This window comes from Nuphar pumila, chromosome 2 (genome assembly GCF_984573655.1).
Source record: "Nuphar pumila chromosome 2, dmNupPumi1.hap1.1, whole genome shotgun sequence".
In the NCBI taxonomy this organism is placed as follows: Eukaryota; Viridiplantae; Streptophyta; class Magnoliopsida; order Nymphaeales; family Nymphaeaceae; genus Nuphar; species Nuphar pumila.
In genome coordinates this window covers 140,078,226-140,106,143 of record NC_143250.1, presented here as the reverse complement: position 1 = coordinate 140,106,143, position 27,918 = coordinate 140,078,226, and the positions used below count along the sequence as shown (strand labels likewise).

Sequence of the window (27,918 nt, the reverse complement as noted above, 5' to 3'; positions counted from 1 at the left end):
GTAAGTACGTGGTGCAAATACATCACCCAATAAATTTATTTTTATTGTATGCAACACTTTCCTGCTTATACACACCACTTAGTTGTTGATATCTATGACTTGTGATTGTAGTTCGGAGATCATGCTGAGCATGATTTGAATGTATGGGAATAGAAGTGATTTTCTTATCGTAGTTCGAAGATCATACGAATACGGAGTGTGTTTGTTGCAAGTACATGCTTTAGCATACATTTGTGTGAATGAATTTTGCATAAATTGATGTGTTTGAGATGACCATATTGCATGCTAGTGTGAAATAATAATTGTGTAATCATGCACGAAAGAATGAGCGATAGAATCATGTTGATGATAGGATTATGCAAAATACCGTTATGCATGGACTGATACGTCCCTTGCTTTCATGAACGAACCATGATTTGTGTGAATGCTATTAATATATATATATATATATATATATATATATATATATATATATATACTATGTGTGAGACACATTATGCATGAAATGCTTGCTTTGCATATTGATTCATGTGGTAAAACAATGCATATATGACTTGAATCCTGTGTGCATAACTCAAACTACGTAGGAGTTACGTATGTTGAGGTTTAGTTACTTCGTATTATGAAATATGCATATTCATGTATGCATGCATAGAACTCATGTTTTGTTTACGCATGCTTCGAGGTTCAATTTACGAAATGCGATGTTCCTTGTAGCAATGATATGATGTGTATGATAATATGTTTCTGTATGATATGATTTAAATGTCACGTTATATAAAATTATGAATGCATGCGATAAATGTTTAAGTTCAATAGTGAACTATGCTTCATGGAACCTTATTGGTTAAATGTGTGATTTTATGATTTAAGTGTCATAGAAAGTGATGTATGATGTGATGCATATTGATTGTAGTATACATGCTTGTGCCCGTATTGGTGGCTATCGACCCTGAAAGTGGTCAATTGTATTGATGCATATATCACAATAATTTTTACTGGATATGGTACTTGTTGAGGAACTATTTCCAAGGGATTATCTGTGAGGGTGTGCATGACCAGATTAGGTAATCCGGCTAGAGCGGTTGGTTTCTTTGAGGAAGTGCATTGTCCAAGAGCGGGTAGCCCGCGAAGACGGTTTATTCCTGTGAAGAAGTGCGTTGTCCAAGACTAGGCAGACCATCCGTCTAGGGGAGTAACTCCTTCTGAGGTTGTACATTTCTCAGACCAAGCGATCCAGCGTGGATCTTGTGAATATTTATATGATTAAATAAAATGTTACGATGAATTATGATGATCTTCTGAGTTGATTGAGATAGACAGTTATGAATCTATAGATTTGGCTTTTTTATTATAACATGATTATATAATAAACTCAGATATGAGAATCAGATCCTTATTGAGTTTAGATCTTGATATGAGGTTATGATTGTGTCGCTTATGTTAGCATATAGGTGAATGATACATCACGCCTACAAATGGCTAGTTTTGACTTATTAGGTGAATGATACATCACACCTATATAGTTTCATTGCAAATGATTGCATTATGATTGTCTGAGTGAATATATCACACCTATATATCATAATTGATGTGTACCATGAATATCTAACTAAATTATTTAGAAGGTATGTGCGTGTGTTTCACGCTGGAATGGTCAAATGTGATTTGACTTATTGTTTATAAGAATTATGAATGCATATGAAAATGATACAATGATCTGAATATCTTATATATATATATATATATATATTTATGCGATGACTTGTATGACTTGGTTCATTTTCATAGGATATGACAAAGTTTTTATGCTGGCTGTCACAGGCCTACCGCAACCCTCCTCCTTTATCCGGGCTTGGGACCGGCAGTGTATAACTACACAGGCGGAGTTAAAGGATTGAGAACACGGCCACCGAGCTTTATATGCCTCAACTGTGATAATGTAACGGCAGCTCCCATGTGCTAGCTGGATTTGATCCTAGGCCTTCAGCTTGTCACAGGACCAAACTGGGAGACTTCTCCATTCCTTTTCCTGAGATAAATCGTGACTTCATGCGCAAGATTCAAAAGAAAGAAATTGCAGAGGCTTTGAAGAAAATGAAATCAAGAAGGGCAGTTGGCCCAGATGGTATACCTATCGAGGCTTGGAAATGCTTGGGAGAGAAAGGTTTAGAATGGTTGACAAATCTTTTTAACTTGATTTGGCGAACAAATAAGATGCCTAATGAGTGGAGGAAGAGTACTTTGGTGCCTTTATATAAGAATAAGGGTGATATACAAGATTGCACAAACTATCGTGGTATAAAACTCATGAGTCATACTATGAAACTTTGGGAGAGGGTGATTGAGTCTAGGTTGAGGAAGGTTGTCATGATATCGGAGAATCAATTTGGTTTTATGCCTGGAAGATCAACTATGGAAGCTATACATCTTCTTAGACAACTTATTGAAAGATATAGAGAGAGGAACAAAGATTTGCATATGGTTTTTATTGATTTAGAGAAGGCATACGATAGAGTACCTAGGGACGTTCTCTGGTGGACAATGATGAAGAAAGGTGTTTCTCTCAAGTACATTAGTATAATTAAAGATATGTATGAAGGAGTAGTAACCAATGTCCGCACTTGTGGAGGGGTGACAACCAATTTTCCGATAACGGTTGGGTTACATCAAGGATCTGCTTTAAGCCCTTTCCTATTTGCGATAGTGATGGATGGGCTTACGAGATCAATTCAAGAAAATGTACCGTGGTGTATGTTGTTTGCTGATGATATTGTTTTGATTGATGAGTCTAGAGCTGGGGTTAATGCTAAGTTAGAATTATGGAGACAGACATTGGAAGCTAGAGGTTTTAAGTTGAGTAAGAGTAAGACTGAATATATGGAATGTCGGTTTAGTAAGCAACGAAGTAGTGATGGGAGTGTAGTGAAGCTTGGTGAGCAAGATATACCGGTGAATGATTATTTCAAATATTTGGGATCCATCATTCAAAAGTATAGAGAAATTGATGGAGATGTAAATCATAGGATAAAGGTTGGGTGGATGAAATGGAAAAGTGCTACTGGAGTGCTGTGCGATCGTAGAATGCCATTGCGGTTGAAGGGAAAGTTTTATAGGACGACTATTAGACCCGCTTTACTATATGGTACGGAATGTTGGGCTGCCAAGAGACATCATATTCAAAAAATGAGTGTAGCTGAGATGCAGATGCTTAGATGGATGTGTGGAAATACAATAAAAGATAAGATTCGGAACGAAGAGATACGTAAGAAGGTAGGTGTTGCACCCATTGAAAATAAGATGCGAGAGAATCGTTTACGGTGGTTTGGACATATTCGGCGAAGGCCTAATGATGCTCTAGTTAGAAGGTTGGAGAAATGGGAAAATATATTAGTTAAAAGAGGTCGGGGTAGGCCTAGGAAGACTTGGATGGAGATGATAGGAAAGGATATGAATGCTTTGAACCTCACCGAGGACATGGCGTTGGATAGAAATGATTGGAGGAAAAGGATTCATGTGGAAGACCCAAAATGAATTTCTTTTTTGGTTCATATCGCTGACCCCAATTGTTTTGGGATGAAGGCGTAGTTGTTGTTGTTGTTGTTGTTGTTGTTGTACTTGTATGACTTGAATGCATATAGATTATGCTTTATTATGTGAGTTAAGGTTGAATAGAATATTAAGTGATGAAATGCTTTTAAATGCTTTATGTCCGAATACTTGAAATGAACGACTCATAGGACGTTGTTCTCTTGTCTATCACTTGACGATTGATGAATAATATATCATGTCTTTACTTTTAAATGCTTGATATGTTTTCTTTAAGTTTGGGTTGCTTTACCAGACTTTAGCGAGTCTGACCCTGTTTTATGGGAGATAGGTAGTGCAGGTAAAGTATGACAAGTAGTTGGAGCGAAGGACTGGTCGAGTTGCATCCTCGAGGGTCCATTCTTACCTTGCAATCTTGGTAGACATGATCTTTTCATTTTAAGTACTTGATCATGGAGAGACTGAACTATTGTTTTTATACTCTGATTTGGAATGAAATTATAACTCTTTATATTTTAGTCTTATATTGTACGTGGTTTGTAACGTGTATATCCCGTATATTTTGATTTGATTGTTATCTTTAGTGTAACCCCGTCCAAAGTCTTAACTGTTTTTTAAAATCGTTTCCTCATTATAAGATTTAACTATACTTATTAAAAAAAAATTGGTCTCGAAATTTCAATATTGAACAATAATTAAGGTTAAAATGTTGGGTGCGTTACAGTAAAACTCTTTGGCTTCTTGACTCTGGTGTTTCTTTTCGTATGACCTCCAATCACAACATTTTATCCGACTGTCATATTAACTCAAACATATCAAATCTTTTTACAGCCGACGGTATATCTCTTGAAATAAAAGGAATTGAAAATTTTGAAAATACTTTACAAGATTTTAAAAGGTTTATTATTTCAAAAGTAAGGTATATTCCTAAATTAAATTTAAATCTTTTGTCTGTTTCTCAAATATCTGACCATGGATGTAATGTCTCCTTCTCTTCTGATGGTTGTTGGGTGTAGGATCACCAGTTAAGGAAGCTGACCGGGGAATACCATAGAGGAGGCCTCTACTAGGATTTTTTTAAAATACCCAAGGATACCTTTTGTTACAATGTTTAGAACATTGATTTGGATTTATGGCACAAACGACTTGGCCATCATAATGTATCTAAAATTCAATACTTTCTAAATCTGAAAAAATTTTGTAGCTCTGAAAATTTCAAATATAAAGACTGTATTCTTGGTAAAATGAAGAGATTACCATTCTATGAAAGAACTTTTATTTCCTCTAGACCACTTGAATTAATACATTCAGATGTCTGGATGCCAAAACCAGTTATGTCCAAAGGTGGATATGCTTACTATATGATTTTTGTTGATGATTTTTTTAGACATACTTGGATTTACTTCCTCAAGCATAAATCTGAAGTCTTTTTACACTTTCAAATATTTCATAACTTAGTCAAAAATAAGTTTAAAAATAACATTTCTATTTTTTGCACTGATTCAAAGAGAGAATTTTTATCAAAAGAATTTAAAAATTATCTGAACTTACATGGCATCACACATCAAAAATCTTGTCTTCACACACCACAACAAAATGGTTTGGTTGAATGCAAACAAAAACACATTATAGAAACAACTAAAACTTTACTAATAGCAAAAAAAATTTACCAAAGGATTTTTGGACTGAAGTAGCATTATCTGCCACATATCTTATTAATAGAATGTCATCTTCTTCTGTGAAAAACACAACACTAGTTGATTTTTTTTTTAAATTAACTCCTGATTACTCTAGATTGAGAAATTTTGGATGCAAATGTTTTATTTTTACTAACAAAAATGATAAACTCTTTCCGCGGGCTATTTCTTGTGCCTTTTTAGGTTATGCGGATAACCAAAAAGGTTATCGGTGCTTTGATCTCAAAAGTAGAAAGTTATATGTTTCAAGAAATGTGTCATTTTTAGAAAAAGAATGTTTCTTTGATTTTGAAAAGGCTGAGGAAATAACTGATTATTCATTTTTATTTGATTTGATTCCAAATTATGAAAAATATGATCATGAATGTGCTTTTGATGATGGTATTGATATAATGGATGGGTGTAATCTTGATAATGGTTCTATAATTAATGAAGAACATTCCCATAGGAACCAAAACTATTAAGCATGCTAAACAATATGAAGTTCAAACCAGAAGATCATCTAGGATCTTTAAACCACCTGGAAAATTCATATCCTATGAGTCATTTTCCTCAAAATATAAAGCATTCATTGATTAATTCACTCATAGGTAGAACCTTCTGTTAATATATATATATATATAGTATATTTTTTACCATTTTTTATTTTCTGTTATTGTCAGGGTATTTTGGTCTTTTCCTCTTATAATAAAATCTGTTCTCTAGGGACAATCTTTTATTTTTTTTATTTCTTATTTTTATTCTTGGTCATTTTCCCAAAAGACCAAGGGCTCTTTGGGTATTCTCCCAATGACCGTTGGGAGCTCACAACAACTCCTTGTGAGCTCTCAATAGCCTCTCTTAGTGGCTGCTCTTAAGCATCTATGCTCAATAAAGATGAATATTTTTATATTTTGTTTTTCTATTTAGTTCCTTAATGTGTTATATGTACTTGGTGCTTGTGTTGTTGCCCCTTGATGACTATTGTTTTGTCCTATAGTGGACTTGTGCTTGCATTGTGATTGTAATCTCCTAAGCCCTTAGTAACATTGGTTTGTGCTTATGCACTTTTGTGATCATGATCTTATAAACCCTTTAGTGGTATTGTTTTTGTATTTTTCACTAATTTATTACGTGGTATCATAGCCAAGAATTTCTTTTTGGCATTTTGCCTTTTTTGGGTCTTGGGATTCTTTGGTTCGAGTTTGTGCTTCGTGAAAGATTCATGATCGTTGTGTGGCTTGGATTTAAAGAAAAACTAGACCCGGTATGCATCTTATTTGTGTTATCTTTTTTATGCATTATGCACGAGGAAACACTTATTTTCTTTAATCTTTAAATAAATAAATAAATAAATATATATATATATATGTTTGCCTTTTTTTATTAAAACAAAAAAAAGCTTTTAATGTTTTTTTTTAATTATTGTTGGACTTGTTCTTATAAGGTTTATTTGTTTAATCTTGTGAAATTATATATATATATATATATATATATATATATATATATGCTTTTTTGAAATCATATTTGAATATTAATTTTTCAAACACTTGCTTTATTTGATATATATGTATACAATTTTGTATGCTTGAGTATTTATAAAAATTGTCATATTTTAAAATAATTTAAGAAATTTTAAAATAATGGTGTTGTGTGTATTTCATAAGTATGATCTTATGAAATTTTGCTTGAACTTATTTTTAATTTTTCTCTTTACTCATTAGTGTATTAAACGTAGCATATGAAGTGTTACATATTATGATTTAGCTTATGAAAAAATAATTTTTATATTGATATTTGATCTTTATGCACTTATGATTGCCTTACATGATGAATAAGATTGTTAATTCGTGCATAAGGTATTGAGCATAATTTCTTATGGGAAGTCATTCACTTTAATAAATGCCTTTTATGGTCTTTTTGTCGAACAATAGTTATGATATTGGGTGTTTTTCTTGTTGGTCTTTTTTGTGGCTCTTTAATAAATATTATCTTACATGTTTTGCATGAGATTTAAATATTATGTTTATAGTGAACACTTAGTTTTTGATAAAATATTATGTTGAGAATCATTAAAAACTTCTTTGTGTTTTCCCTTTGTGGGTATAAGTGTTTCCCTCATGCTTCACTTTAGTACTTGTCCTTTATTGGTAGACGTGTGCTTTTAATTAAAGACTCTTAATCCATTGCATACTTGTTATTTATTATAAATTTTTATATTGTACTCTTAGTTCCTTTAATATATCACTTGCATGATTAAATTTGCTCCTATGCATGTCTTGTGTAAATCAACGAATCTTAAGGCACTGTGTATTATTAACAAAAAGTAGAAAAGCTTCAAAGAAGCAATAATATACAAGAAGGCCAAGAGGCCTTTAAATATGAACAACATGAGATAGCTGTTGGAGTCCCCAACGGCTCTAGCCGTTGGGGAGTCTAACAACTCCTATAGCTGGCACAGTCAGCAAAAGAAATACAAAAAAAAGAAAAAAGAAAAAATACAAAAAAGAGATACAAAAATACAGAAGGACAACAACATATATATCTATATATATTAACACCGCCTCTCAAACTCACGGGCCAAGGACCGAAAGTTTGCTGAGAAGGAAATTAAAGCGAGGAGCCGCAAGGGGTTTGGTGAAGAAGTCAGTCAGCTGATGCTCAGATGTAACAAATGGCAGTTGAATGAACTTCTTCAAAAATTCTTCCTGAACATAATGACAATCCATCTCTATATGCTTGGTTCTTTCATGAAACGTGTGATTGCTGGCAATATAAATAGCACTCTTGTTGTCGCAGCATACTTTTGATGGAGAATTTAGGCCTACACTTATATCTTTTAGGAGACTTTTTATCTAAATAAGTTTAGAAGTTGTAGTAGCCATCGCTCGATATTCTGCTTCGGTTGACGTTAAAGATATTTTTTGTTGTTTCTTGCACCTCTATGATATCAATGAGCTTCCCAAAAAGATACAAAAGCCAGTAGTAGAATGACGATTGTTAGGATCTCCTCCCTAGTCTGCATCAGTATATGCAGTGAGTTCCAACAATGATGAAGAAGACAAAAAAAACCCTTTGTTAGAGTGTTCTTGATATATCTGACAATGCGAAGGACAACTCCCATATGAACCGCAGTTGGAGTATGTTGAAATTGACTGACTGTATGCACAGCATGAGAGATATCTGGACGAGTGATAGTAAGATATGAAAGTGCTCCAATGAGTTGTCTGTAAGGAGTGGGATTGGATAGTGGTTCCCCATCATTAATCTTTATTTTTACACCCAAAGCTTCAGGGGTATCTACAACTTTATCATCAGTGATTCCTGAACGATCAAATTTTTAACAAAAAGAGCAGTATCAGTGTAATAAGATTTGAATTGAAGTTGATCTATTATCTTACTGAATTTGTCAAACCAAGCTTTAGGAGCTTGTTTCAAACCATACAAAGCTTTCTTAAGTTGAAGAATTTTTCCTTGAGGAAGATTCATACTAGGAGGATGTTCCATATAAACAGTTTCATTAAGGTCTCCATTTAAAAACACACTTTTAACATCCATTTGATAAAGAGACCAACCTTTAATGGAAGCAATAGAAATAAGAGCTCTAACAGATGTCATACGGGCTACAGGAGCAAAGGTTTCCTCATAATCTATCCTATATTCCTGAGCATATCCCTTCGCTACAAGTCTAGCTTTATATCTCTCAAGACTTCCATTACTTTTAGTCTTAACTTTATACACCCATCGAGACCCTATGGGTTTTTTGTCCTTTGGAAGGTTAACAATCTCTCAAGTTTTACACTTTTCAAGAGCATTCAATTCACGTTTCATAGCTTCCTCCCATTCGGGTTTGCCTTTGGCATCATTGTAATTAGTGGGTTCAAATAATGTAAAGCTATATGACAAGATCTATGTTTTGGAGAAAAAGAATCATATGAGACAAATTTTGTAGGTGGCCTAGTCATTCTTTGAGATCTCTAACAAACTCTTGTTCATTTCTAATAGGAGAATCACTAGTAGACTCATTCAGATCAGAGGGATCATCAATGGATTCACATCTGATAGGTAAAATCTCTACATTTGTGGTTTCTTCATCAAATGGATCATCACTATTAGTATCAAAGTCATCATTAGTCAATACAGGTATATTTAGAAAAGAATAATCATTGGAGTTTTGGGAGATACTCTTATCAAATCCATTTTCATTTTCAAGAAAGGTCACGTTCCTAGATACATGAAGTTTGTCATTTTTTAAATCATAACATCTGTATTCCTTTTGGTTTTCAGCATACCCTATAAAGACACAAGGAATAGTCTTGTTAGAAAGCTTGTCATTTTGATCTGTTAGGACAAAACATTTACATCCAAATACTCTAAGACGATTGTAATCAGGTTCTATTTTCAAAAGCTTGTAAATAGGAGATATATTTTGAAGACATGAGGAGGGCATTCTATTTATTAAGTAGACAACCGTAAGAGCAGCTTCTGCCAAAATTTTTTTTGGAACATTCCTTGAAATAAGTAAAGTTCTAGTTGTTTCAATGATATGTCTATGTTTTCTTTCAGCTAAACCATTTTGTTGAGGAGTTTTAGGACAAAACCTTTGATGAATAATTCTATTTTCTTCTAAATAATTTTTAAATTCATTAGAAAGATATTCTCCTCCTGAATCAGATCTTAGCATTATAACATTAGCATCAAATTGATTTTGAATCATTTTGTGAAAAATCCTGAAGTAACCAAAGACTTCAGATTTAAACTTGAGGAAATATATCCAAGTATATCTAGTAAAGTCATCAACAAAAAAAATTACATAATAAGAGAAGTCTTCTTTAGAGACCACGGGTGCCGGTCCCCATACATCTGAATGAATTAATTCAAAAGGTTTAGCAGAAAGAAAATTCCTTGAACCAAAAGGTAGTGCTTTCATTTTCCCCAAAATACAATCATTACAAACAAAATTTTCCTTACAAAATTCCTTAGCAAAGGATAAGGTAGACAATTTTTCTATGTGGGGATGCCCTAATCTTTCATGAAGAAGATTTATATCAACTTTCTTTATGGAATTACAAAAAACTTTTTGGCCTAAGTCAAGAAAATCCATGTAGTACAAATCTTCTCTTCTATGGCCTTCCCCAATCCACATCCCGGACTGACGATCCTGCACAATGCAATCTTTGGATGAGAAGAGGACATTGCACCCATGATTGGTTATTTGTGAAACAAATAAAAGATTTAAATTCAATTTGGGAATGCATCTAACATTAGGAACTTTAAAAAGTTTGAGATTTTGAAGGTTCTTTCAAGTTTTCCAATACTTTTAATTCTTAAATTTGTTTCATCGGCCGTAGAAACATATTTGTCCAAGTAGATGGGTTTACATTCGGAAAGAATAGTTTCATTGGGAGTCATATGAAAAGAGGCACCCGAGTCTAGAAGCCAAGAATTCATACCTTGATTGGACGAGATGATGGCTCCGGTGAAAGAATTTCCCTTGATCAAAGGTTGAAGTGCTTGAACAAGTTGAGAGATAGAAGCTTGCATCCCTCCCATAAAGGCTTGAATGTCACTTAAAAAATATTCTTCCTTACTTTCAATGGTGGCAACTTTCTTTTCTTCCTTCCTTAGCATAGGACATTTAGGTCTAATATGTCCCGTTTGTTTGCAATAATGGCATATAACACTTTTGTAAAAATCTTCATTGCTTTGCTTGTTGAAGTGCGGAGGTCTATAAGGCTTCACATTATATCCCGGTTTAGACCATGGTTGCCAGTTGAGGAAGCGGGAGCGGGAAGCGATACGGGAAGCGGGAGCGGGAAGCGAGGCACTTTCAAAATTTTAGGAAGCGGGGAAGCGGGGGACCACTTAGGAGCGATTCGGGAAGTGTCTCGGAAGCGACCTAGGAAGCGTCTCGGAAGCGACATAGGAAGCGTCTCGGAAGCGAGGGGGAAGCGAAAAAAATTAAAATAAAAAATAAAAAATACAAAAAAAATGAAAAAAACAGGGGAAGCGTGGGGGAAGCGAGGGGGAAGCGTGGGGGAAGCGAGGGGGAAGCGCGCTTCCCATTAAAGGGAAGCGCGTCCCCCATTAAAGGGAAACGCGTCCCCCATTAAAGGGAAGCGCGCTTCCCAAAAAAGGGGGACGCGCTTCCCAAAAAAGGGGGACGCTTCCCCCCACGCTTCGGAAGCGCGACGTTCCGCGCTTCCGAAGCGCGCTTCCCCTTTTAGCTAGGCGCTTCCGGTAACTCTGGTTTAGACATGGCAAGGACACTATCATTCTTGAGATTTTGACTTGTCAACCTTGTCTCTTCCATTGTTAACTTGTCCAGTGCTTCTTGAATCATAGGTGGTCGTCTATGTCACATGGGTGCGGGTGCGGGGGTGCGGCACTTTCAAAAACCTTGGGTGCGGGTGCGGCAAAAACATATATATATATATATATATATATATATATATATATATATATATATATATATATATAGAGAGAGAGAGAGAGAGAGAGAGAGAGAGAAGGGGGTTCCCCCGGCGCGGGTCCTCTCTCTCGTACAAGTGAGTGTAGAGCATGCAGTAGCCGGCCCGAGGCCATCGCAGCCCCGTTCACATGTATTTCCAAATATTTAGCAGCGGTTGTAAATTTACTGTTGTTTGATGGGGGCGTGTGGGCTTCACTGAAAACAGTTCTCCCCGCGCAACTTCTGCCCCCGTTTTCAAACATGCCCTAAAAGTCTACAATTTTAGCAGGATTCAAATTCAGACCCGAATCGAGTTGGGTAGGGTAACATCTCCGAACAAAACCAGACTTGAACCGACACTTGTACACCAAGTAAAAGAAAGTGGATCAGGCGAATCCTCTAGATGAATGTTGTCAGTATCGGGCCAACGATTCAGGTGAATCCGCTGATACCAACCCTTAATTGAATCACTCTGAATAGGTTAAAAAATAATTAAAAAATATTTCATGTCAATCAAAATGTGACACGTGTTAAAACCATTAAAAAATATTAAGAATTAATTTTTAGCGTTTTTTATATTTATTCAAAAATAGCCGATTCAGGCTAGTATCGTAATCGTATCTATTTTCTGCTGACACCGATAACATTGCTCTAGATGCCGTCAATCTAGATTAATCTGAAAATTGAACGGCTGAAAAACATTTGGTGGGGCTCATCTATGTGGTTGATTCTTGGACCAAGCTGCATATCCCAAAATGTTTCATTTTTTGTTCATGAAAGAGACGAAACTTTCCATAATCCAGCCTTAGTGATGTAACATTACCAAAACGCATGGTTCCAGTTGTCCCATCAACGGACGCGTGGCATCAGTTCATTGGGCTGACTACCTTTCAATGTACGCTAGGCCCAGAGCACCTTTTAGGCATTGTCATTCATCTTCTTCTTTCTATAGTAATAGTATAATACCCTGCAACCTATGGATCTTTACCCTCCTCAAGTGCAGAAATAAGACTGGCTGAACTCTCTCTCAGAACCCTTCATCTTCTTCAACTACTTCTCTTATGGAGGAGGAATTCAGAGTATTCCTGAGCTTTAGAGGAAAGGACACATGAAGGGGTTTTGCAGGAAACCTCTATGAGGCTTTCGTTCAGAAAGGCGTTCATACGTTCATTGATGATGAGAGACTGGAGATCGGAGAGGAGATAGGAGACAACCTTTGGAAGGCGATTGAGGGGTTTGCAGTCTGCATACCCATCTTGTCCAGAAACTATGCCAAATCAAAATGGTGCCTCAAGGAGGTGGCCAAGATGGTTGAGACCAATAAGATGCTCATTCCCATCTTCTACGATGTCAATCCTTCAGATGTACGAAAACAGAAGGGTCCCTTTGAGGCAGCGTTTAATAAACATGAGCAATGCATTGAAGAGAAGACGGTAAAAGAATGGAGGGAGGCGTTGAGGCAAGTCAGTGAAATTAAAGGGTTCGATCTTCGGATTGCCGCAGATGGGTCTCTCTCTCTCTCTCAAATTTCAATTTGTCCAAAGGCACAGTATTTTTGCATTCTTTTATATATCATTAGTTTAACAAAAGTGCTAACTTTACCTGTAACCAAGTTTATTGAGGCCAACCCCCCTTCACTCCCTCAGGCTCAAACTTCCAGCCATTTATATTCGAAGTGTCAGGCCTGAAAATGGCCCAAAATGATCTTTTCTAAAAAATTTGTTTTCGTCTGAAGATTTTCCAACCAGCCACCACCTAAAAAAATGTCACGGCCTGAACGTCTTTGTTGATGACGGTACCAGAACAACCATTTTTTACATTCCGCATCCCATTTCCCAGGGCAATTTTTAAAAAAAAAATCCAAAAATGAACCAAAATGACCCTGGGTGCGTTGACCGCACTCATGGACGGGTTGACCGCACCGGGTGCCGCACCCGCTCCCGCACCCGCGTCGAGTCGCGTCGACGCGGGTGCGGCACCTGTCTGGCCGAATCCCTGTGACATAGGTGGTCGTTCTCTATGAAGAAGGGTTGTTGTTACTCCATCAAACTCCGGTCGAAGGCTATTAATGAATTTAAAAAGTTTGTCTTCTTCTAATTGTTGCCTTTGAAGAGCTAAATCGGTTGTCCATTTGGGTTCACATAATAAAAGTTGATCCCATAATTGCATTATTTCTCCATAAAATTCCCTAATAGTTTTGTCTCCTTGTTGTGCAAGCATAATACCTCTTTGGAGATTGGCCTTGTGAGCAGCATCCTTTAAAGTAAGGTTTCCTTTATATAATCCCAAGCTTCATAAGCTAATTGAAAATTGGATATTTGAGCTTGTGTGGCCGAATCTACACCTGCTTGAAGCCAATGAATGACCTTATGATGACCACACTTCCAAGCTCTCCATTTCTTATTGTATTCATTGAAAGCCTTTTCTTTTTCTTTTTCATTTAACTCCACTTCTTTCCCTTCAACTTTCTTTGTGAGAGAGTTGAGGTTCCTCATCGGATCCATCTATATATCCCCAAAGATTTCTTCCCCAAAAAATATGTTCCATGGAAGAGGTCCATGTTCTATAATTGGTAGAAGAAAGCTTGGGAATGGTAGACAAGAAACCGAATTCTTTCTCTTCCATTTCAACAAAGCAGGATTTAAAATAAGAAGAATCACACCTTATAGATTTGAAGAAGAGTATGACTTTTGAACACAAGAATGCCTTTGAAATGCAGTAGTCTTTAAAATCTCAGCAATACACCAATGATGACAGCACAAGAATCTTCCGCAGCAAAGTTGGTTGCTGCAGCACTTCAAACAGATATCTGTAGCAGCAGATTATGCCCACAGCAGCAACGTAAGAACAGAATCAGATCAGAAACTGATCTACCTTTGATCAGAGGCAAAACACCAAACAGTTGGTGTTCAGAAACCAGCAAACCGAGGTGCTTCAAAACAAGAAATAGTTGTTTACAGGGAACCTGGCTCTGATACCATGTAAATCAGCGAATCTTCAACACAATACAGATATAAATCTGTATCTCACTCAAGACAAAGGAAATAAGTGCACTAAGGCACCGTGTATTATTAACAAAAAAGTAGAAAAGCTTCAAAGAAGCAATAATTTATAAGAAGGCCAAGAGGCTTTTAAATAAGAACAACATGAGATAGTTGTTGGAGTCCCTAACGGCTAGAAAACTAGCCGTTGGGGAGTCCAACAGTTCCTATAGCTGACACAGTCAGCAAAGGAAATACAAAAAAAAAAAAAAAATACAAAAAAGAGACAAAAATACAGCAGGACAGCAATATATATATATATATATATATATATATATATATATATATATTAACAGTCTTGTGTATAAGATATATGGCTTTAAGTTATTTAGATTATTGCATATACATGAGTTCTTTTAATCTCTTTGTGAGTATCCATGATTAGTTGTAACTGTGTATGCACTTGGCTTTCTATATGGTTCTTTGAGAATCTTTATATATATATATGTTTTGGTCCTCTTTAATGTTATATGGCATTGATTGTCTCATAGTAGACTTGTAATCTAGATTAATCTATCTCTCTATATAGCTTGCTTATATTAACGATGCTTATGATTGCATCCATTGACATCTTATTGTGCATATGATTGCACTATATTCAGTCTAAGTTTTCCATTTACCGTTATTAGATTTGATTTGAAACTTTGTTTTTTCAAATTGGTTCTTTTATTTGAACTCACTTATTTGAAAAATGATTTTCGTGAGTATTTATTGCCTTCTTATGGCATTTGTTGTGTCTATTACACAATTTTATATGTTGCATCATTTCTCTTGGCTTTATTATTGGTGAACCGGAGTTTGTTTGAGGGGGTGAGTTGTGTGCACCTCGGTTATGTTGGTTTAGATTATCAACTTATAATTTGGCTCTAAGTGATTGTTGTTTGATCTCTGGTTTTATGAGTGAGTTGTATTACTCATTTGTTTATTTAGCCATTATTATGTTGGATGCTCGTAATTATATTTATCTGTGATGACTATCTATTTTTGAAACCATGGTATTTCGAAAGATTGTAGAAATTGATGACATTAATTTGTTTTCATTACAAACTCTCTTACCTTTTGTGTTTTCTCCTATTATGCTTCTTATTTAAGTGTCATTTTATGTGGACAAAAAATGTTTATTTACACTTTTGTATGTTTTTAGCCCATTAGTGGCTTTATGATTATCTTTGGTTTTAGTCGCTGATACACTTTTTTTAGTGTCATTGTATGTAGATAAGAGATGTTTATTCACACCTTCGTGTGTGATTTTAGCCCATTGTTGGCATTGTGATTATGCTCTTCTTCTAGTTGTTGATACACTTGTGTTGAATGTCATTATATGTAGACAAGAGATATTGTTTTCAATGTGGTGAGTTATATGCACTCATTGGTTATGTTCTTGGTCTAGTTGCTGATACACTTGAATTTTGAGGTTTTGAGGTTTAGTGAGGTAGTTGCTTGTAGTGGTCGAACTGTTGTTGAAATTTGCAAGTATCATTCCCTTTGTTATGTGGGATTTTTTAGAATCTCTCCATGAAATTTCAAAAATGTCTTCTACTTGCGTCCCTTTATAAGGAAAAATGTTTATTCATGAAAATTTCATGGATTTTGCATACTTGTGATGTTTAATAAAAATATTATTCTTTATATTGTGAGCCTCCTTGGGTGTGCCCCTTTGTCGGTATTGAAAGTGTGTTCCTTACAAAAATACTTGTGTGTTGTCCACTTGATATTGGTGGATACTTTTGTTCGTAATTAAAGACTATTTGATTCTTACATTAAAATGATGCATTTTATGTGCATGTTATTGATAAAAATAGTTTTTTTTTGTGTCATCTTATGTGCATTAAATATGCTTTAGTTGCATGTTGGATATGTGTGTGTTTCATATTGATTATCTTGTTCACATTGTTGCATGCATAAATTTAATTAACTCTTCTTTTCTTGAAAGTTTTTTTTAGTGTTATACTTTATATGCATGTTGCTTTTAGTATAAATTGATGATTTGTTTTAATTGAAGAGTTTTTCTAAAAATTTGGAATATTATTAATGCATCATTGTTTATCTATTTTTTATAATTGATATGTTTTTTAGTGATTAAGTTCTCTTATGATCAATACTTATGCTTTCTTGAAAAATATGTTGACTTTGAGTCTATGATTGTCTAAATTTGATTTCATAAAAATTTCTCTTTTGAGGTATGCTCCTCCTATCTTTCTTAATGGTTATCTAATATTTCTAAAAATTATCACTACTTTGCTTAAAAAAATTTCCTTGAGTGTTATTCTTGTTCAAAATATATATTTTTGTTTTGAAACTTCATAATTATTTGGTTAGAATACCTTCTTTTTGTAGTTGGGACCTTTGTTTTATTTTCTCTACAGGTTCTTAAAGATGCGATGGATTAAGAAAGAAATATATTTGATGCATCTTGAGGATAGAAATAGCCGATGAAGGCAATTGGGGATGATCACCAATAAACGACATTTGAAGTTTTGTATTTGCAAAACTCTCTAATATGTCAAAAAGATGGAGATTTCTGTTGAAGACACTTGAAGACTTGGATCCTTTCCATTGAATCTTTGTTGTATTTCAAAACTTTCGGTATATTACATCGTAAGTTTGAGGAGGGGTGTTAAAATATATGTATATATATACTTATATATATTCATATATATATATATAATATATTTTTTTACTCTTTTTTTTTTCTGTTATTGTCAGGGGTATTTTGATCTTTTTCCCTTGTAATAAAATCTGTCCATTAGGGACTATGTCACATGGGTGCGGGTGCGGGGATTCGGCACTTCCAAAAAACCCAGGTGCGGGGGTGCGACAGGGGCAAAAATGTAATATATATATATATATATATATATATATATATATATATATATATATATATATTTGTATATATATATATATTTGTATATATATAAAGGGGGGTTCAGGGGTTCCCCCCGGCGCGGGTCCCGCCCCTGACGGGGGGTTATAGTGGGGCAGCGCCCCCCCACCCCCCAAGATTTTTTTTTTTAAATTCCGCGGCCCATTTCATAGGGCATTTTTTTTTTAAAAAAAAAATCCAAAAAAAATGGACCGAAATGACCCTGGGTGCGGTCAACGCACCCGGTGCCGCACCCGCGTCGAGTCGCGTCGACGCGGGTGCGGCACTCTGCTAGCCAAATCCCTGTGACATAGATTAGGGACAATCTTATTTTTTTTATTTCTTATTTTTATTCTTAGTCCTTTTCCAAAAAGACCAAGGGCTCTTTGGGTATTCTTTCAAAGAGTTGTTGGGGCTCCCCAACGGTCATTTTTATGATCGTTGAGAGCTCTCAATGACTCCTTGGGAGCTCCCAATAGCTCCTCTTAGTGGCTGTTTTGTGTATAAATAAGGCTTGAACCCCTCTTGTATAGAAAATGTTTCTCTTAAGCATTTATGCTCAATAAAGATGAATATTTTTTATATTTTGTTTTTCTATTTAGTTCCTTAACGTGTTATATGCACTTAGGGCTTGTGTTGTTGCCCCTTGATGGTTATTGTTCTGTCTTATAGTAGACTTGAGCTTGTGTACATTGTGATTGTGATCTTATAAGCCCTTAGTGACATTGGTTTGTGCCTATGCACTTTTGTGATCATGATTTTGTAAAGCCCTTAGTGGCATTGTTTTGTATTTTCTGCTATTTCATTACATCTTTAACCTATGCTCAAGCCAAAGAACATTCTGAGTGGATCGAGACTGTGAGAATAGAGTTAGAAGCTTTAGAAATGGCTAATACTTGGATCATCCAAGATGTCTCACAAGGGAAGAAACCTATAGGTTACAGGTGGTTTTATAAAATCAAAACCAAGAGTGATGAAACTCTTGAAAGATATAAAGTCAGATTGGTTGCTAAAGGTTATTCCTAGGAATATGACATACGAGGAAACTTTTGCACCAATTGCTAGAATAACCATTGTTAAGACTCTAATAGCCTTAGCCTCGGTTAGAAAATGACTTATATTTCAAATGGATGTCAAAAACGCTTTTCTTAATGCAAACTTAGTTGAAGAAGTTTATATGGAGGCATGTCTTGGTATAAATGTTCTTAAGGGTAAAGTTCTTTATCTAAAAAAGGCTCTTTATAGCCTTAAGCAAGCATCAAAAGCTTGGTATGACAAGTTTAGTTGTGTTATGATTGATTTTGGATTCAGATTGTGCTTGATTGACTCTGCCTTGTTTATTAAGATTTATGATGTAGGTATTATTATCTTATTTCTCTATGTGGACGATATGATAATCATCGGATGAGACAAAAAAGGAGTTAAAAATATTAAAAAAAAATTCAAAAAGCATTTTGAAATGACTGATTTTGGACTCTTGAAATATTTTCTAGGAATTGAAGTTGCTTACTCTCCTGGAGGGTACTTGTTATATCAATCTAATTTTTTTTTTTATTGTTTTTAGGTATGGAATCATGGATGATAAGAGAGCTGATACTCTTGAGATTGCCAACACCAAAATGCAAATTGATGATGGAGAACCTCTTGAAGATCCTACTCCTTATAGACAAATCATTGGAGCACTCTCTTATCTTTCAATTACTAGTCCTTATATAATACACATTGTACATACAACTAGTCAATTTCAACATGCTCATACTTCTGTTCATATGGTAGCAGTTCTGCGTATTATTAGATATATTAAAAATGTACTTACTCATAGACTTTTTATGTTTGCTCCATCTTCACTAGATTTAATTGCTTACACTGATGCTAACTAGGGAAGTTATCTCAATAACAGGCACTCAACCACGTGTTTTTAGGTAAATCGTTGATTTCATGGCGATGTAAGAAGCTAAAGAAGGTTTCGCTTTCATCAACTGAAGTTGAATATCGAACAATGACAACTACAACAATGCAGATGGTCTGGCTCAGAAGGTTATTGTCTGATATGGGAGTTCAAATAACTGATGCCTCATGCATGTATTGTGACAACAAAAGTTCGATCTATATTGCTAGCAATCGCACCTTTCATGAATGGACTAAACATATTGAAATAGATTGTCACTATGTTCGAGAGGAGTATCTTCATGAGACTATAGATCTTCCTTATGTCACAGCTGAATATTAGTTAACAGATTTCTTCACCAAACCTCTTGTTGCTCCCAAATATCACTTTCTTTTAAACAAACTTTCAGTTATTGTACCATAAGTTTGAGGAGAGTGTTACATATGTAAATATGTATGTATAATATATATATTGTATATATTTTTCTTTATTTCTTATTTTTATTTTATTATTTTTTGTATCTAGTTCAGTTTGAACTAGATAGGCTGACTAGTCAAGAAAAGTTGACTAGTCTTGGAGCCGTTGGAGCTAGTCCAACGGCTACAAATAGAGCCGTTGGACTAGCTCCAACGACTATTTGAGTCTCCTTTCCCGCCTGATCTCATATATAAATAGGGGCCACCCCCTCTTCAAATGTATGCTTCTTGCATTTAGTGGATGAATAAATTTTTTTTTTTAAGTGTTCTTGTGAATATTCTTTGTGTGGGGTTTTGGTAGTGTGCCCTTTTGTGGACACTTCTTCTCTTGGATCCTTGAAGGACGTATTTTGTGTGTTTGGAAGATTCTTGTTTCTTTACAAAGAGGATGCCCTTTCCTTCTGGAAAATGTGTGACCCACCGCCCACTGCACTGCCACATGGGCTGCACATTTTCATGTGAAGCTGATTGTTAATTGTCCCACAGAAAGCTCCCTTTTCCTGTGAAACAAACAGGCCATAGTAGTCGAGAGGGTGTTGCGTCTTCTCCCCCGAACATGCACTGTAGCTACAGTGCGTGTTCGGGGGGTCCCGACTGAGCGCCGCGTGGCGCTCAGTCGGGTGTACGGGACCCCCCATACACCATCGTACACTCGCCTGCAGGTGTAGGGGGGGGTCCCGTACACCCGACTGAGCGCCACACGGCGCTCAGTCGGGAACCCCGAACATGCACTGTACTACAGTGCGTGTTTGGGGGGGGGCATATAACCTCCCCCGATAGTAGTCTATCTATCACAAACACATGCATACAGTGTTACACCATAGAAATTTTTTAGACTAAAATTCTGCTAAAACATGTTACACCAGATTATGGGCAGGAAGCTCTTGTTGCTTAGCATATTTGAATGTACATCACATCATCTTATTCTAGGGAGAATAGTTTTGAATGCCCAGTCAATGTTTTGCTCCATGTTATGTTTGAATTACGAGTTAAAGCAATGCCTCTTTTGTGATTTGATTTTGGTTTGATATCGATGTCTAGTACTTTTGTTTGAAATATAGTGTTTTTAGGTCCATACATGTGATTAGCTACATGCACATTTTTCCATTAACTTTTTTTGAGCAATTCATTGTAGTTAATTTAATGCTTGAAACACATTATGAGGTAGAAATTAATTTGGTTTGATCTTTGTATCTAGAGATTCTTGTTTGAAGTATTCATTTTTTACTAACTGCAGGAAAAAATTTCATATACTTCTTTTCTCGAGGTGATTCTTTTAAGTTAATACTTGAAACACATTCTGAAGCAGGAACAAGCATTCATGAAATTTGCTGCTTGCTTATTGTATCTGTAGATTTGGCATGCTATTCATGTGAACTGTCTGGTCTTCATTCTGATTTGTTTAGCAGCGTATTTCCATTTACAGGTCTAGCTATCCTCATATAGCAATACTATTATTTTATCCTATTAGCATGATTATTTTTTTTAAAATTTCTCCATTACTATGCTTGGAAACATTATTCAGTTACACATTGATTGTTTAGCTACTCTCTTCCATTGCATGTATTTACTTATCTTATTCTTGCCGTTCTTTGTTCAAGTTTGAATTTTCATTAATTCTCTTTCAGAATAAAAAGAATCTTTTTTTTTTGGGTATTTGATCATCACCTGGCCTTTTTTTTGTTTACAGTGCTGTACGCATTGCACCATTTTCAAATCGCTTGGCGAATGAGGTTCCTTCAAACATCCAATACCTGAGATGCCTGACTAACTTCAAGGCACTGAGATTTTCTGAACCCATAAGATTACTTGCAGAACGAATGGTAGATCACATGGTTAAGAAGAGCTCTATGAGTGGTGGAAAGTATGTCTCAGTGCATCTCAGATTTGAAGCGGTATTCACTGTTCTATTTCCCCATTCTTTACTTTCTGCTACATGTTTGTGAAAAACAAATCATATTAGATGCTCTTGGGCTTCTATGTCCTGCCATGATTCTCTAAAGGTGATTGCATATTGTAGGACATGGTAGCATTTTCATGCTGTATTTATGATGGTGGTGAGGAAGAAAAGCGTGAAATGGATAATGCACGTGAAAGAGGATGGAGAGGAAAGTTCATAAAAAAAGGTCGAATAATTAGGCCTGGAGCGATAAGGATGGATGGGAAGTGTCCTTTGACCCCACTTGAGGTTTGTTTCTTCTGTGAACTGTAGATTTGGAGACACTTTTTTGCATATTAGTCTCTCATGTAAGCAAATGTTAACATGTATGTTGAATGTTTTGGTTCTATTTTTCATGCAAGAAACTCCAATATGGTCTGGTTCTGGGGTGAAGGTTAAAAATCTTGGCCAATAATCAGTGCATTGGTCACCTTTAGTGATATCTTTCCTTGTTATGATGACCTTGGAAATTGATTATTATTAATTGATGTATTCTTTGTTACTCTTCATATTTTTTGCAAAATTCATTATGAACCACAGAAAAAGTGGATGATGTTGAAGTTCACTCCTTGTTTGCTGATCTGTATTGTTTTTCTATACCTAACCATACTGTGTTGCTTGTATGTGCCCATACTGTGCATCTTTTGAATCACTCCATCAGGTGATAGAATTATGTATCAAATTTAAAAGGTGTACAGTGGTTATGCTTCCTTTTGTGCAATTCCTGTTTCACGTGATAGTTACTGTTCTTGTTTCAGAATGTTTGTGAAATTCTCAAACAAATTCCATATTGCCATTGAACATTGGAAAATGCCAATATGGTTGAAGAACTATTGGTATCTACTACCTTCCAGGATTCAAAATGTACTGTTATAACTTGAAAGTAATTACTAGTTACTACGCGCTAAAGAAAATTGATTCCACACAAACACCTTCCTCGAAAGAAAGTTACTGGAACTTAACAGGTCATCTATATCGCCATGTGTGATATCATCACCAGTGTTGCTGAGGGAAGTGTCCTTTGTACTCACAAGTAGTAATAAATTCATGATGCTTGCTACGAAATATTGGAGAAACTCTAAGCTCTACAGTTCTTTCTATGCAATAGCTGGAAAATAATGGCATAAATGATTCAATGAATCAATAAATTTGTGGAAGACATGTTTTGCTAGGTCATGTGCTATCAAGTTGAGTTCTCTTTTGGTGTAAATTAGAGTTGTCTTGGTGACTTTAACCTGTGTTGTTTTTTTCATCTTGGCAGGTTGGAATGATGCTCAGAGGGATGGGTTTTGACAATACAACTCATGTTTACATTGCTGCGGGAAAGATTTATAAGGCTGAAAGATATATGGCCCCACTTCAGCAAATGTTTCCTTTTCTAGAAACCAAGGAGTCTCTAGCATCAGAAGATGAACTTGCTTCTTTCGAGGTACTAGAATTTTCACACCAAATTACAGTTATTTTTCTCAAGGAAATACACTTTTTGACTTATTATTTATATGTTTTTCTTCACTTAATACGTTTCCAGCATCATTGTGGTGGGTGACATTATTTTTTCCTGTGATGATGGGTGCATTCAAATTGAACAGTGGTTTCTTGATGTAGGGTCACTTGTCAAGGCTAGCTGCACTCGATTATACTGTGTGTCTTCACAGTGAAGTTTTTGTGACAACCCAAGGTGGAAACTTTCCTCACTTTTTGATGGGTCACAGACGTTACCTTTATGAGGGGCATTCAAAGACAATCAAACCTGATAAGAGGAAACTAGCACTCCTGTTTGACAATCCAAGGATCAGGTTGGTGCTTGTTGAGCCTTGTGACATAATTAGTGCAATATGATGGATTCTTTTTCATGCTCTGTGCATATTGTGTATATGATAGTTAATATGGCACTATCTATAAGATTTTCAACTGTTTACATTGTGTTTGTGGCTTAGAATTAGAATTTTCTCTTTTATGTATATCCGTGTAGCACAAGTTCAACTTTGTGCATGGATATTCATGTGTATGTAATGACATGCATAATTGGCTGAGGACATGATTAGATAAATATTTGAATAACTGGATCTCTGATGCTTAAATCTGAATTACATGATTTCCTTATTAAAAAAAAATCTAGATTACTTGCATGACACTGGAAATTCACTCATCTTTTACCAAGAGTGTTGTAAGACATAAATGCCCTCAGAGTAGGACAATGACTTTTGATACTTTTTCCTAGTAAACTGTTCCTTCTTTTTTTCTTGATGGCATATACTTTGTCAGCTTCTCATTATACAAAACCTTTTCGTCATTCTATTTTATCTTTTCCAATTGCATCATAGCTTGTTCAACCATCAGTGCATTGGTTGCCATGTCTTATCCCTGGTTAAGCAGTAAGCTCTCCTAATGCATTTTTCTGCTTGAACCAAATTTCATTGTTGCAACTATGGTGGCCAAGTACGACTAGTGATCCTGTTTTCAAAAAATACATTTTATTATAAACACAGTACCTTAGGTAGAAAAGATGATACCTTAGGTAGAAAGATACTGTTTCTTTCACTTGCATGCCTCTAGCAGAGATGGTAAGTGGTGTAATGAAAAGAGGCGGAAGCACCAATAGAGCAAAAGGCACTCTTTAAGAGTGACCACTAGAGCCAAGCACACAAACACCAAATGTGCACACACAAAACTCTCGAAAATAGAAAATGACTTAAAGTCATAAGTTGGATATTATTGAAGAAAAGAAGAGAAGGGTGAAAAACCCATACATTTACAAGGAGGAACCTCCTCTTTATATAGAGGAGGAAAGCAATAAAGGAGGACCATAAAGGGGGCTCCCTTCTAGTCGTTGGGAGCCCCAACGGTCATAAATATGACTGTTGGGGCCCCAACGACTAGATAGGTGGGGCCCCTTTATGGTTCCAAAAAGTAAAAACAGAAAAATTAAAAAGGAAAAAGAAAAAGGGGAAAAAGGAAAAAAGGTAAAAAAGAAAAAAGTACATGTGGAATTACCAAAACACCCCTATCGGGTTTTTGGTTTATACAAAACAGGAAAAAGCTATATTATTATGTATATATACATATATACGTATATATACTTATATATATATATATATATACGAATGTATATATATAAGTATATGTATATATATATTTATATATACATAATTTAACAAGTGGTTTATAAATAGGTAATTCATTGCTTATGATACAACCTTCGAAGATGTTTTGATATTAATACATATGGTTAAATAGATATTTTGATACTCAATTTTGAATATATTCACATTTATCCTGGTATAATCTGAATATGTAACTTTTTATAACATTGTGTATGATTATATTTTACTAGATATACCATGTAAATGGGAAATAGAAAAAAAATTGTACATTTTGCTCTGCATCTATAATATCCCATCAATGAGTACACCAATGCCACGTTTGGAGTTTAGGATATGTTAGCCATCTATAGGAGAGGAATACACTGCTATAGCTCTTCTAATGATCCAATTGAATTTACTGTTAGTTTAGATTCATTTATAGCCATCTATTGGTTTAGATCCAATTGAATACACTGCACGTATGATGTCTTCTAACAAACCAATGGAATTTAATGTTGGTTTAGAGAGTCAATGGAGAATACAACCCTTAATTGAAACTCAAAAAGACAAACATTTTTCAAATTAGTGAAAATTGATAATGTTCTTCAAAGTAAATTAAAGTTGTCAACTTGAAAAGAAATATTGCCAATAATTCTAAAGAAATAGGTATTTCTACCCTCAGAGATCTAAAACCACTTAATCTTTTTTCTGATGATTTCTAGACTACAGAATGCCATGTTGGGTAAATCCTAGATTGCCAATTTCTAGGCAAAAGCATATGTCCACCGGCTACTACAGGACATGCTTTTTCCTAGGTAGCAATCCAGGCAAAATTGATATGCTTGGTCTGGCCAACTCGCTCCTGTTTGCAGCATGCCAACCTCTTGGCCATCTTCACTGTAGTGTGACGGGATGAAATAGATCCATTAATTCTAAGTCTGATAGAGATGACACTTTTTTTTTCAATATATATTGAAGTGTGCCATGAAAAATTGTGTAAGACATGATGCTTAGCCTGTTTCACATATCTTAGTTACAAAGGGTTTGTATTTTGAAGGGCTTAGTCTAATTGGAGAGAGTGGCCAAACAATTTTGATTGTTTCCTTTGGAATGGTAACCGCAAGCTGTTTGTGGTACACTCTTATAGCTATAATTTAGGCATCCCACGCAAAGAACTTTCCCTTTATGTTTTATACCTTTTGTTTGTAGTTCTGTGCAGTCAAAAGTACAAGCGTTCCCTTAACCTGCAAGATGTAATATGCCTGTCTGATGAGCTCAAACGTGTATTTCTTGTAATGATGATCACTTCTTTCTCAGTGTTTTATGGCCACTTTTTCTTTCTACTTTTCTTTTATTTGAGTTTTGATTTTTTCCCTTTCAGATGGGATTATTTCAAGAAGACTATGCATTCAATGCTTCATCACAGTGATTCAAAGGGGGTTGAGATAAGAAAACCCAATGGTTCCTTATATACGTTTCCAATGCCAGATTGCATGTGCCGTTCAGTACATACCAACAAAAACACAACCACAGCTCAAAATCGTTAGTTCATATTTGCATCTTTCTGCTCTGCTTGTGGTAAGCCAACTTGTAAAAGAAATTATTTATGTCAAAATTCATTTTTTACAGAAATTCAAGAATCACCTTCTAGGTTTTTGATTGTCTGAGTTCAATCGTCTCAGTTGCCATTGTAATATGAGAGATTGAGTTGCCATTGTAATGTGAGAGATGACATCGTTTTGTATATGTAACATTATCAATTTATAAGATGAAATTCTTTGTCAAAATCATGGTTTTTGTCATCTGACTTTTTGTTTACTGTATTGCACGATTGAAGGGAAATTCTACTCTAAGATCATAACTTGATCAACTGTGCATTTTTAACCTGTTCTTTTCAGAAGTATAGAATCTTCCTATGTTGGTTGATCTGGTAAACCCTGCCTCCATAGTATACAAAGTCTCAATTCACTTCCTGTCAAATACTTCAAAGCTGCTTGCTAGGGATAGAATGAATCAAAGACATGGATAGATGGGCAACACCATATCCATCAAATGAGGGTTTGTGTGCTGCTTAAGTATGGAGCTCATTTGGATGGGATAATTGCATCAGATCATGATGGTGCAGTTCTATCATCCTTCGGTCTTTGCTGCATATCTTTAAACCACCCACATACAGCAAACCTAGATCCAATACGGCTTCTCCAATTGCCATTCTGATTGTATTTGCTAGAGAACCTACCCTAGCAGATATGAATTTCTTCCCTGGGTACACTCCACTAGCAGGTTTCACCTTGTTTGGCGAACAAACAACAACAACAACAAACAACAACAACAACTACGCCTTCATCCCAAAACAATTGGGGTCGGCGATATGAACTAACAAAGAAAATCATTCTGGGTCTTCCACATGAATCCTTCTCCTCCATTCATTTCTATCCAATGCCATGTCCTCGGTGAGGTTCAAAGCATTTATATCCTTTCCTATCACCTCCATCCATGTCTTCCTAGGCCTACCCCGACCTCTTTTAACTAATATATTTTCCCATTTCTCCATCCTTCTAACTGGAGCATCATTAGGCCTTCGTCGAATATGTCCAAACCACCGTAAACGATTCTCTCTCATCTTATTTTCAATGGGTGCAACGCCTACCTTCTTACGTATCTCCTCGTTCCGAATCTTATCTTTTATTGTATTTTCACACATTCATCTCAGCATACGCATCTCAGCTACACTCATTTTTTGAATATGATGTCTCTTAGCAGCCCAACATTCCGTACCATATAGTAAAGCGGGCCTAATAGTCGTCCTATAAAACTTTCCCTTCAACCGCAATGGCATTCTACGATCGCACAACACTCCAGTTGCACTCTTCCATTTCATCCACCCAACCTTTATCCTATGATTTACATCTCCATCAATTTCTCCATACTTTTGAATGATAGATCCCAAAT

The 27,918-nt window shown here is 35.5% G+C and overlaps 1 protein-coding gene across 1 annotated transcript in view; it reads left to right on the top strand.

The window, feature by feature from the left end:
- The window catches only part of LOC149847335 (O-fucosyltransferase 9-like), a 71,484-nt gene extending 44,731 nt beyond the window's left edge, over window positions 1–26,753 (top strand). Inside the window, exons 6-10 of the mRNA XM_089996938.1 lie at window positions 21,635–21,839; window positions 21,965–22,132; window positions 23,145–23,312; window positions 23,489–23,679; window positions 26,348–26,753. Coding sequence (XP_089853064.1) covers window positions 21,635–21,839; window positions 21,965–22,132; window positions 23,145–23,312; window positions 23,489–23,679; window positions 26,348–26,513 — 898 coding nt within the window. The 3' untranslated portion in view covers window positions 26,514–26,753. The remainder of the gene's footprint in view (window positions 1–21,634; window positions 21,840–21,964; window positions 22,133–23,144; window positions 23,313–23,488; window positions 23,680–26,347) is intronic.
- The last annotated feature ends 1,165 nt before the right edge of the window (window positions 26,754–27,918 follow it).